General features: G+C 37.7%; 1 protein-coding gene across 9 annotated transcripts in view; it reads right to left on the bottom strand.

Annotated features, from left to right (window-relative positions):
- Positions 1-13222, bottom strand: part of EFCAB11 (EF-hand calcium binding domain 11) — a 216609-nt gene that overhangs the window by 175010 nt on the left and 28377 nt on the right. For all 9 annotated transcript variants that reach the window (XR_013160422.1, XR_013160421.1, XR_013160419.1 and 6 more), the window contains exons 4-5: positions 4333-4434; positions 3394-3484 (exon numbers count right to left, since the gene is read on the bottom strand). Coding sequence is in view for 5 of the 9 variants with exons in the window: in XM_077123304.1 (XP_076979419.1) it covers positions 3394-3484; positions 4333-4434 (193 nt within the window). In the remaining 4 variants the exon portion in view is untranslated. The remainder of the gene's footprint in view (positions 1-3393; positions 3485-4332; positions 4435-13222) is intronic.

Raw genomic sequence — 13222 nt, forward strand, 5'->3', positions numbered from 1 at the left:
GAGAACCCTGATTATATATATATATATATATATATAATTTTTTTTTTTTTGCATGGGCAGACACCAGAAATCAAACATAGGTCTCCAGCATGGCAGACAAGAACTCTGTCTGCTGAGCCACTGTGGCCTGCATGATAATATATTTTTTAAAATGCACATTGCTTTCATTTTTTATAAAATCCCTAGAGTAAATATCATAAGAGTAATTAGGCAACAGTTCACAAACCTTATAAAAGTGTTTCATTTAGCTCTTAATGCCCTCAGATTGAATGAAGGATAGGACAGCAACGGTTTAGCACCTTCAGTATTTCCCCTAAGTTATAAAGTGTAATGAATCTCTAATGCCTTATGCCCCAAGTGTGTTTTTTGTTGTTGCTGTTGTTTTATCTGGGTATTTTGGCTGGTTTGATTTGTTCTGTTACTGTTATTGCTGCTGTTTGGTTGGCTTGTAAAATATGTTATCTGGGGAGGTGCTTCTGAAATGGTCCACTCTTGACCTTCAGAAGTTTCTCTGGGAAGAATACGGCAGTTAATGAATTGAAGATTATGAAAGCATCTTCACTCTTTGAAACCACCAATGACTCAGATCTAATTATAATTTTCTCTCCTCAGTTGCCTTCAGCTGTCTACAGATATAAGCCTTCCTGGATAATTGTGGAAGTGGAACTAAACTCCACTGGTGGTGGTACTTGATTCAAACGCTATTCAAACTTCTCAGGAACTGAATATCTAACCTTGGAAACACTACATAATTTTGTATCACTAACAGCCTCAGTAACTGATCGTTTCCTCCTTATCCATGAAAATTGTTGGCACTACTGAAAATGGTTACACATCTCTGCTTCTTTGGCCTACTTCAATTTATACTATCACCTCTACTCTTTTATGCTTAGGGGAAATATTTTTCTTCCCTTTTATGGCTTCACAACTTCATTTAATACTTTTTTTTAATCATTTATTCTTATTTAGGACTTGTGGTACTATAAATGATAATACAAATGAGAGTTTAAACAGGGCATTTTCAATCATTGAAATGCCTTATTTAACTGTATACTGCAGTGGCTTCCAAACTGTTTTGATCATAAAACTGTAAAAAGCTGTGCTGCATACTCCACAATAAAATATATTTATTTGTACATGTGACACTATATTAACATAAAAATACATTCTAAAACAATATAAATTTTTCTAAATTAAAGACAAATATTTTTAAATTAGAGCAAGATACCAATATTTTATTAAAGGCAAATAACTTTTTGCTATCACTAGAAATTAATATTTCACAAGAAAAATATGATTTAATATGCTTCATTTCTGAAAATTTTGATTTAATCCTTTGTGACCAAGCAATTTAAAGTTACGTTGTTTTGATAACTACATTTTAATAGCTGTGAGAGATACCTAATAAAAATATTTAGTCCTAAGAGGGAAAAGGGCCTTAAGAAAACTGAATTCATATTTTTTATTCCATCCTTGGATAATGAAAAGGTTGGTTTGTTTTGTTTTTATTATTGTTTTTTTTTGTTCACTGAAATTCAGCTAATAAGTGTCCATTGTTCCTAATGTCAGTTAGTTGCTCTTGAAAATTTAAAGCTTTTGAATTTTTGTATTTTTAAAAACTGTATTCCAAAACCACAGAAACTTTGTAAGATTCCTGTTCAAGTAGGACATTCCAATTTCAACTTGTAAATACAGATATAAAGGATTTTAATAGGTGGCATACATCATTTCTTAAAATAGAATTACATTTCCAAACATCCACTCCCAAAATGCTCTCTCCACTGCATGGGTTTCTTTTGAGAAGCAGTTATTTTCTCATACATTGTTAAAACATCCCTTTTACCTTGAAGAACCATATTGAAGCATTTATTTTTTAAAAAATGTCTATCATTATAGAATCTACTAAAACCATTTACCACAGAAAAGGTCAGCAAATTTGGACACTTGTCTTTTTGTAAAAGGAAAATGAGTAACAATTCTTGGTTTATTTGCAAAATACAACCTCTTGTGGTAAAAATATATAGATATTCATTATTTATTTCATCACAAAGTATATACAAAGATATATTATTTTTTTAAAGGACTTGCTCTTATAAAATCAACTAATTAATATTGTCCTATAGCAGTCTGCATGCTTCTGGCTTTAACTTCTTTGCTCTTGTTCAACAGCTTGCCCGATAGGTTGATGTGAATGATACAGCAAATGAATTTCAGATATGATGCCACTGATAATGATTGTGAATGCAAATCTATATTTCAAATAATCTGTTTGATTATTTCTGTTGGGCAGGCTTGACATGTTATCAGATTCATCAAACTGGCAGAATCTGCCAGATATCTATCAATATCCATACTTTCCTTCTTCCTTAGTAACAGAACCTCTATAAGGCAGGCACAACCACCTACAGCAAAGACTGCACTTCTCAGCCCTTCCTGCCCCTTGCCACTTATAGCTAGGCCCAGCCTCGGGACTAAGCTTTGGTCAATGGGATGCAAGTAGAAATAACATATACCTTATAAAGGGAGGGGCATATCTTCTGCTTGCTTTCCTCCTAACTACCTGGAATTTGGATATGATAGGTGAAACTTAAGCAACCATTCTGAAGCAAGAGGGAGGTGTGGGTTTTCAGGCAGCCATAGCAGTAAAATAAACTCTGGACAGCCTGTGTTTATGTGAACAAGAAAAACATTTTTTTTCTTTTTTGAGCTTCTATTATCTTGGGGTTTCTGGTTCTTGGCACTGTTCTGACCCCTAATCAATACACCTCAATGGAGAGCTGATGAAGAGCCCATACTAGGAGCTGCCATTTTCTCATTGTTAGTATGTGCTTGCACTATTAATATTACTTTCATCTTGAAGTTTCCTCACAGAAATTACTTTTAAGCCACTTGTCTATTTTGGAATGCTCTACTTAGACTGAGGTCTCACAGTAGGTGTAGAAAACAATAAAAACTAGATAATATAGGTTTAAATCCACTTTTATCAGTGTCAATGTTAAATATTAACAAAACTTCATTTTTGGAGGCAATAAACAAATTTACATTGAAGTTCTACTTTCTTTCTGCTCCTCCCTGACCCCCCTGCCCACGAAATGTTTTGTGTACCTCCCTGGGATGCACACACTCCACTGATGTGAGAGAGTCCATCGTCTTGGGGACAGACTCAAGCACACTAGAGCTGACCGGGCCATACAGCCCAAGCTACTCCATTTCCAAGTCACACAACCGTAATGGCTAACTATAAATTTCTCTCCCAGATCACAACATGCTCTGAGATGAAAATGTTCATAAGCAAAAAATCAGCACAAATAAGCATTCTTTATAAAACTGAAAACCCATAACAGCAAATGGTAAATTAAGGGATGGGTATATGTGAAGATTTTGGTACCTTACCTAAATACTTCAATAATAATCCTCTCTGGTAATTTGGGAGCCACCTGCTTAAATGCTTTTTGGAAATCTTCCAAAGTTAAAAATCCACGATCTATGTGAAATAAAATATTAAAGATTCACTTATTCTATAAGCTCTAGGAACTGTTATTTCAGCCATAGAGTTTGCATGAAACTTAAAACATTTTAATAGAGTGTGAAAAGCAGTAATTTATTGTTGATTTCACATATTAGGCAATCCAAGACTGTCTCATTGGAAGAATTAATTACCTACAAATAGTTCCCTTCAATGTGGTCCCAATTTGGAAGGTCATTTCTAGTCTTAACATTTGTGGGTTCTCTGAATTCAAGGATAAGATGTAAAGATACGCACTGCCATAACGGTATCTGGCTTCCAGTCTTTGTGAATTGCCAAAACAAGTCAAGCTCCAAAATTTCCTTTTGTTCCCCCTTGCTTGGTATTAGAATGATGGTATATTATTATTTAAGGTAAAATCAAAACCACAGCCAAGACACTGACCCTGGACTCTACAAATCTTGTCATCCTTGTACATGAGCTGTGGGGCTTAGGAGGTCTGAGGTCTCACAGTTGGTGTGGAAAACAACCCCTGCAATCAGAGTGGATTAGGAGTCTAAGGAGAAGGCCTATATGATTTCCCCTTCTTCCGTGGCTCACCTGGCCAGCCTTTATGCTGTACCCATTAGGATATAGGTAAATCACAAGTACAATCATATAACAGTAATATTATTTCATTCATGATAAATATCAAGAATGGAAGATCAGTACAGAGGGAGAAAAAAGTCCATCAACTCCTCGAGTAATAGATAATACAGTAAAAATAATCTTTCAAGTACATTGTATGTTTAATTGTTGAGTATATGTTCCCAGTCACAGTTCCTAATACTGACTTTTTAATATCAATACACTTTAAATACACTTACAGTGCATGTCAAAAGCTGTGAAGATGTGTTTGATTTCACTCCAACACAGTTGGGCTTCCTTCTTTTTCCTTACAACATTTAAAAACTCCTCAAGGAATATACCTAAAAGTTGGAAAAGATAATTTTTAAAGGAAAAAAAAACAGAAATGAAGAAAATGGATAAATATCATAAACAACAGAATTTTATCTTAATTTTGGTCAGCAGCATTTATTCCTAAAGATCTATAAAGAAGAAAAAGCATTTTGCAAAATGCTAAATAGACCCATACTAGCAATCGATAACAAAATGGATAGATACTTGTAGAGTTCATTTAGCTTCTTCGGGAGAAAAAGGAATGGTGACCTTGAAAGAGTTGAACACTCTTTTAACAGACCTAATAGACAGTCTTGAAACTACTTATTTAACAAGGTCTCATAAATTTTCTCTCCTTACGCATCTTTGATCCCTTTTTACCTAGTGAGATGTCATTATGGCAGATTTTTTTTTTTTTCCCAACTGGGAGATTAGGTCAAAGTAGTTTCTCAAAAGTCAATACCAATTGCACACTGCAGATAAAGGTGGAAAGAATATTATATAAACAATAGAGCTGGCACGGTCCCCAGCCCTGGATATACCCCACGACTACCTGTTTGGCAGCCTCAGGCTCAGCTTCCTGTGACTCTCATAATAAAAGAGCCCAGCATGATAATATGAGATTGGATACTGTGCTTACAATGTCTATTAAAATGAATTCTAATGTGATCTTTGTAGCAGGTTTAAAGAGCGGAGCCAAGAATTTAAACACTTTAGTGAACTGAGCCTTAAATATATAAAAAGAGCAGTTTGGTTTTATATGTCAGGATTTCCATTTAAAAAAAAAAAACGTATTTCTCTATCTTAAAAATGGTCCCAAATAATACAGTAACCATGTGCCAATGTTTAAGAACTTGTACTCTTTTTCCTACTGGAGAGGTAATACTGTGCTACATATCTATCCTAAAATAATTCCAATAGTTTAAAAATAGAGAGAGAATAATTTTCTTAATTTTTCCTGTTTTTCTTATTTGTAATTCAGAATTTAGAAACTAAGGCAATAAATCTAAGTTTAGGTTTTTAAACCATAATTTTGTAACTCTTGAGGACCTACTGTGCGTCAGAGACTGTAGTTAGCTCTGGAAATAAGAGGGGAGAAGAGAACATACGTGATTCCAGTTCCAAGGGAGCTACTGCTCTAGTGAGGGAGACAATCATTGCCCGGGTTCCACTGAAAAGGTACATATAATTACAAACTGTGATATGTGCAATGAGGGGAAAAACAGGATGTTGTGAGAAAGTCACAGGACTCTCTCTGTAGTATAGACTCTGACCAAGGAGAAATCTCCTGGAGGAGCTAATATTTAATATTTAAGCTAAGACCTAAAGGATGAGAAGGCAGCAACTGGCTAAAGGACGGGAAGAGCATTCCAAACAGTGGCAACAACATGTGCAAAGGTCATGAGGTGGGGATGCAGAAGGGATGAAAGAATGCCATCATGACTGAAATGTATCAAGCAAAACGCTACAAGACAAGGTTGGTCAGGTAGACAGGAGCTGGAATACACACGCCCCATGAGCCACATAAAATGCCTTGGGTTTTATTAATATGCAATAGGAAGTCAATAAAAGGTAGGAATTGGGAAATGAGATGAATCAATTTCTATTTCTGAAAGATCTTTCTGGATATTGTCTTGAAAAAGGATTGGAGGAAGGGCAAAAAATGTAAAAAGGTCCCTGTTAGTAGCCTTTCTTGCTAGAGTGATGGCAGTAGGAATGGAGAGACGGGGAAGGTTTCCATATATAATGTGGAATAGAATTGACATAACTTGATGAAGGATTAGATGGGGCAGATGACAAAGGAGTTATCAAGAACAGTCTCTAAGGGCTAGCTTTAGTACTAGGCGATATGAGGAGTCTTTTAAAGAGATGGAGAAGGCTAGGGGCTGGGCTGGGCTGGAGAGTGAGACGAAGAGTTGAGATTTGGGCACGTTAAGTGTTTGATGTCTCAAAGTTCCAAGAGAAACAGTCAGGTAAGCAGCTGTATATACTCAAGCAGCAGGGCATATTTTCTAGCACCTAGTAGAGTGCCTGGCACATAGTAGTGTTTGATAAATATATACTATACTGAATTGGCATATTATTTTTCCCAGCAGTAGTGGAAGGCATATATTGATTCAACTCCATTCTCATTCAATCACACTTGTGACCAGAGAACATATTAAAAAATGCTAGCTGAGACTAAAATTGAAGTCTAGCCATGCCACATTCCCATAGGATTAAACCTATACCCTTAGTCTCATGAACAGCAAAACTAATCAACTGAACAGCATTTAGATTAGCTGAAATGCTTGAATAATTTGTTCTCAGATCACGGTGTGTCTTATGAGGCCTTTCACAATCTACCCCAACCTACCTCGCTAGCCTCACCACCTGCCATTTCAGCTTAGACTAAAACTGCAGCCAAAATAAACTTCCAAGTACTTTCCCAAGACAATAGGCTCTCCTGTACCTCTAGGTCTCTACACGTTAGGCACACCGCCTGGAATGTTCTCTCTCCTCTTTTCTCCTAATTTTTATATCTCCTTCCAGAAGCAACTCAAGCAGTACCTTCTCATTAGAGGCTTTTCTGACTACTCTCAGCTGACCCCTTTTCCACGACCCTAGGGCCCTTTGTTCATAGCCACCAGTTTATGAGGCGGTATGGTCATTATTAGACCACCTGCCTGCTGGAGTCACACCAAGGGAGAGTACTGCATGTTATCCGAGATCTTACCCCTAGTGTTGAACACAGTGCCTAGCATGCAGTAGGCATTCATTACATGTCTGCTGAATAAAGACATGAAACAATGAGCAGGAAGATGTTATTTTTTTATTTTCAGGAAAGCATTAAAAGGTGTTTGAAATGATCTTACAACTCCGTAAACTAGTGCCAGAAAAAGTAGGTCCCTTTTTATTTACATAGCAAGCAAAACGAACAGTTATTTTATAAGCCCCAATTTCTTAATACATATGATAAAAAAGAACAAACAAAATTCAGGGGGATATGAAGTGCACACGTAATACTTGCCCTTTATTTATCATTTTATCTGACTAGAAAAACCATAACAAAGGAAAAATACAATCCCATGATTCCATGAGTGAGTCTCAAGGAAAACAAAAAATCAGTACATTTGTTTTAAATTACTTATTCAAATAACTCATTAGTATTTGGAGTCATAAAGTATTCAGGTCTTTATTTCACAATCTTGCAGGATAACAAGCAAATGTTCTTTCATTTTTACGAGGGGAACATGTATGTCCATTTAAACTGCATGTCTGCCAAGGCTGCTATGACAAGTACCACACAATGGGTTGGCTTATCCAAAAGCAATTCAATGTCTCAGGATTTTGGAGGCTAGAAGTTCAACAACAAGGTACTGGCAAGGCCTGCTTTCTCCCAGAGTCTGTAGCATTCTGGCAATCCTCTGTCACAAGGTGATGTCTCTTTCTTTGTGTCTGCTTCTCTGATTTCTGCTGACTTCTAGCTGCTGGCTTCTGTGTCCAAATTTCCTTTGCTTATAAGGACTCTAGTCATATGGATTAAGTCCCACCCTGATTCAATTTAGATAAACTGGCTCATCTAAATAGGATCTCAAGAAAATCCTATTCACTAATGAGTTCTCACCTTAACTAATAGTATCTTCAAAGGTCCTATTTACGAATGGGTTCATACCCACAGGAACACGGATTAAGACTCAAACATGTCTTTTGTGGGATATATGATTCAATCTCCAACATCCGCTGAAAAGAAAAATAGCCTATTAACACAAATCTATGTATGCAATCAAGCTTTCTCACACTATTTTTCCACTTGATCATATACTTTGCATTTTAAAGTCAATACTGCAGGGGTCAAACTAATCAAGTATATATTAAACTGTGTAAACACATCTCCCTTCAACCCACATGCCCTTAACTTGTTTTAATATTCCATGGGAATACCTATGCAAATACAAACAAACCCCTTTTCTAAAAAGGATACAGAAGTTTCCATTTAGCTTGCCTCTCACATTGTAGTAATACAATAACTTTCCACAGATAATGCATAATGGTTACTATTCCTAAAGCTCCACAATACAAACTCATTAATCTAAGTTTTAGAAATAGTACTGCTCTTTAAACGGTCTAGAAATGAGGATCCAACTACTAGCTCCACCTGCTGTCACAATATTCAAACTGAAAATCACTACTACTTCACAAAGACTTTCAATAATTCTATTGACATCGGATTGCATACCCAAAGAGAAAGGCATTGCTTAAGTCTGTCCCTGAAGTGAAAAAAATATGAGAGAATTCTATTTCAAGCACAATGTTGGTTTCTCTACGTACACAATTCCACTAATGACAGTTACCCAAACACTTTACTGTAGCTACCAGTTAAGATCACAACAACATTAGGAACCACACAGACCTATGTGTTTATCTGCATCAATTATGAATCAGCCTAAAGAAGGTGCTCAGGAATTGCCTGAGGTTGAGCTCTGTTAGTAGTTGCAGACATTTTTCAACTCTGGGAGAGTTTCTTCTTTATAAAACCTTATGAGGAAGTCCAATGTTTACAGGAGACAGCAGTAGAGCTACCTGATTTGAAGCGAAGTGGGTTCTACCCTTTTTTGTAAAGCAGTGCCACTGGAAGTGGCTCCCCAGGACCTAGGATTAAGGATTATAGCTCAAAGACCACTGAAACCTATTATCTTTTATAAATGCTTTCCTCTGCTCCAAGTCATACTTTCCATCTTATAAACTATACTTAGCAAAATAGACTCTCTCCAAGTTCTATAATGAGCATTCACATTTCTTACTTTCCAAACTATTTAATCCATCTGATACAGACATATCATATAAAGAGACAGACTAAGAATATTATCTTTCCTACTTTGTTGCTTTTAATCAGTCTCCTAGGAGGGCAATCATCCTTTGTCACAGGGGATGATACATTCATAAAGACCAACAAAACTATATAAATTTTTTTCTTTGTAAGTTTTACTATGTATATTTTTTTGTACTTTACAGTTCTAAGCTTCAGGGTCAGTACACACAGAGAAATCCTCTTGAAAATGAACTAGTCTGATATCTGGCTATCACAGTGAGTTCAAATTAGAAACTGCAATAAACCTGGGAAGAGTGAAAGAGAAAACAATAAAAATGCCAAGTTATTTGGATTGCAAGTCTGGTCCTAGATTTAGTGGAAAAGAGAGGTTCATGTTCATTGTGCTATATATTAATTTTCTCCAGAGGTTGAAAATTGCCTAAAAATTAGGATTTAAAAGGCTTAAAAATTGCCTTTTAAAAGCATAATGCAAGCCTTCTCCAGCTTGAAAAATTCAGATTATGACTGCTGGAAACCATGAAGAAAAAAAATAGATAAAAGTGTTTGCATAAAAAAAGAGTAAGGGCAGAAGGTGAAAGTGACATCAACAATGGTGAGTAGTCACAGTATGACGGATAAGTAAATTCACAGGAATAACATTTCTTTCTAGCTTCTTACAGAAGGGTAAGGGAATAAAGAGGAAACAATCTACCTTAATGTGAGATATCAACTTTTACTATATCATTGGGAGGAAAATGAAAAGAAAGTAAAAACAGGTTATAGCAGGCTAGAGAAATCTGAACCAATAAAACCTTATTTCTATCAAACATGTTCCCTTTTTATTAGGTGCATCTCCTGCTCATAAACCTTCAAAGGTAATTCAACAGAGCAAAGTCCCAGATCCTTTTTCTGGAATTTAAAGCGTCATCCTCCTGTCTAGGCAAACTGGTCCTTAGCCAACCTTTAACTCTCAACTCCCACAAGGTCAGCTGAAGAATACAATCGGTTATAGTTATGCACTTGTATTTTCTAGACTGCTCAAGCAAATGCCATGAAATGGATTGACTTAAACAATTAGAATTTACTAGCTCATGGTTTTGAGGCCAGGAAAATCAAGGCAGCATCAAGGTGCTGCTTTCTCTCCAAGACTGGCATTCTGGAACTGACTATGGGAGACCTTGGCCCTTGGCTTGTCACCCTATAAGTCAAATGGCACTATCTTCTGTCTCTCTATTCTCTTCTTTCAACTTCTGCCTGCTCCATCTGTGGCTCTCTCTTTCTCATGTCTGAATTCATTCTGTTTATAAAGGACTCCAGTAATAGGATGCCATGGTCAGGTTAATATGTCAACTTGGGCCAGTGGTGGTACCTGTTTGTCTGGTTGGGCAAGTGCTGGGCTGTCTGTTGCTATGAGCACATTTCATAGAATTAAACCATGATCATGCTGGCTGCATCCACAGCTGATTTCATTTGTAATCAGCCAAGGGGAGTATCTTCTGCAGTGACTGATGCTTAATCTAATCCTTTTAAGGAGGATTCAGAAGAGACAGGCTTTCTTCTCTTCCTGCTCCAACTGGCAAGCCTCTCCTGTGGAGTTCGTCCAGACCCTCCATTGGAATCGTGCCTGCCCTACAGATTTTGGACTCTACGTTCCCATGTAGACTTTTACAAATTTTATATTTATGAATATTTCCTGTTGATTCTGTTTCTCTCGAGAACCCTAATACAGCTTGATACCAGGAGTGGTTCTTAAGAAACAGAATCTTAAAAATGGGTTTTTATGAGTGGTTTTCTACTCTGACTGGACTGAAAGGCACTAAGGACTCTCATTCCAAAATCAGAATCATACTGCCAATCCATGGGGTGAGTCGGCAAAAGAGATAGTCAAAACATCACCATTTGATTCTTCTAATGTTTTGCTTGTACAAAGCCAGGCTCTGGGGGATAATGCTTTTGACACCTTTACGGAGTTTTGTGGAAATAGGAGGTATAGAGATGTTGGCTGGTTGTTGTTAGATACACTGTATACATTAATGAGTGAAAGGGATGGGCTTAAGGTTTCAAATGAAGCTTACATGCTATCTGATGGACGTAAGTGCGTCTACGAGTATCCTGAAGGAAAATCTTATTTTGCGTAGCTGTAGACTTGAGATATCTGAAAATCAGACTCAGAACCTTATTGTTAGAGTAGCAACTTTACAACATAAACTGAAATCTCAATCTTGAATGGTGTCTGCTATTAAAGTGAGGGTACTGATTGGAAAGGAGTGGGACCCTGAAAAATGGGATGGTGACATATAGATTGATAATGATGTCGGGGGTGAGGTCGAAACCCTAGATCATGCTGAGTCTTCTCTAGATAACCCTGTAATAGTCTGCTCTGAGGACACAGCAGCCCCACCTCCAGCCTGCTTTGAGGAGGTGGCCACCCAACCTGCACATTAAGGGATTAGCCCTAGAGTGATTAATCCTGTTTCACCAGATGCAACTGCAAATGAAGGCCCTGAAGCAAACGGCTTAGAAGATACTTCTGATTCTTTTCATGATCCACCCCCATCACCCCTCATTTCTTCCAGACCTATAACTAGACTAAAGTCCCAACAGGCCCCTAAAGGTGAGGTACAAAGTATCACACATGAGGAAGTACATTATATCCAAAAGAACTGTGTGAGTTTTCCAATTTATATAGGCAGAAATCAGGGGAATATGTGTGGCAATGGATTTTAAGGGTATGGGATAATGGTGGAAGGAATACAAGGCTGGATCACGCTGAATTTATTGATATGGGCCCACTAAGCAGAGATTCTGCATTCAACGTTATAGCTCGAGGGGTTAGAAAAGGCATTAACAGTTTGTTTGGATGGTTGGCTGAAACACGGATCAAAAGGTGGCCCACATTACCTGAGGCTGAAATGCCAGGACTGCCCTGGTGTAATGTAGATGAGGGGCTTAGAGAGATTAGAATGTTAGAGTGGATTTATCATGCGAAGCCTGCTCTTACACCCCAGGAATGTCCGGAGGATGCACCTTTTACCAGAACAGTGAAAAATAAATTTGTGAGACTAGCGCCATCATCCCTGAAGAGCTCTGTAGTTGGCCTTCTCTATAGGTCAGATATTACTGTGTGAACTGCCGTCACTGAGCTGGAATCCTTAAACATAATGGGGATGACCAGATGCCAAGTCGGTAGAAGCCAGGTGGCAGCACTTAATTGCCAAAGACCGGGTAGACATGGCTATTATAATAGACAGCAAACTAAAAATAATCTGACTCACAGAGATTTGTAGCAATGGCTAGTAAATCATGGGGTACCTAGAAGTACAATAGATGGATAGTCTACTAAACTCTTGTTTGAGCTGTATAAACAAAAGAGTTCTAGGTCAAGTGAACAGAAGTCTAACTTGAATTACAAAAACACAGAGTCACGGCCCCTTAATCAATTTCCAGAACTGAGACAGTTTACAGACCCAGAGGCCCTTGAACGAAGGGGAGGCCAGGTCCCTTTGGGGGAGAACCCTGTTACACTGCCACAAATTTACACTGTTAATCTTCCTCCAAGCCTTCCCCAAGGAGACCAACGGCCTTTTACCAGGGTAACGGTGCATTTGGGAAAGGAAATGATCAGATATTTTGGGGATTATTAAACACTGTTTCAGAAGTGACATTAATTCCAGGGGACCTAAAATGTCACTCTGCTCTACCAGTCAAAGTGGGGGCTTATGGAGGTCAGAAGATTGAAGGAGTTGTAGCTCAGGTCAGTCTCACAGTGGGTACAGTGGGTGCCGGATTCATTCTATTATTTCCCCAGTTCCACAATGCATAATTGGAATAGACATACTCAGAACTGGCAGAATCCTCACATTGGCTCTCTAACTCATGGAGTGAGGTCTATTACGGTGGGAAAGGCTAAGTGGAAGCCACTAGAACTGCCCCTACCTAGAAAAATACTAAACTGGAAGAAATACCAGATTCCTGGAAGGATTGCAGAGATTACCGCCACTCTCAAGGACTTGAAGGATGAAGAG

This window comes from Tamandua tetradactyla, chromosome 12, assembly GCF_023851605.1.
Source record: "Tamandua tetradactyla isolate mTamTet1 chromosome 12, mTamTet1.pri, whole genome shotgun sequence".
NCBI lineage: Eukaryota > Metazoa > Chordata > Mammalia > Pilosa > Myrmecophagidae > Tamandua > Tamandua tetradactyla.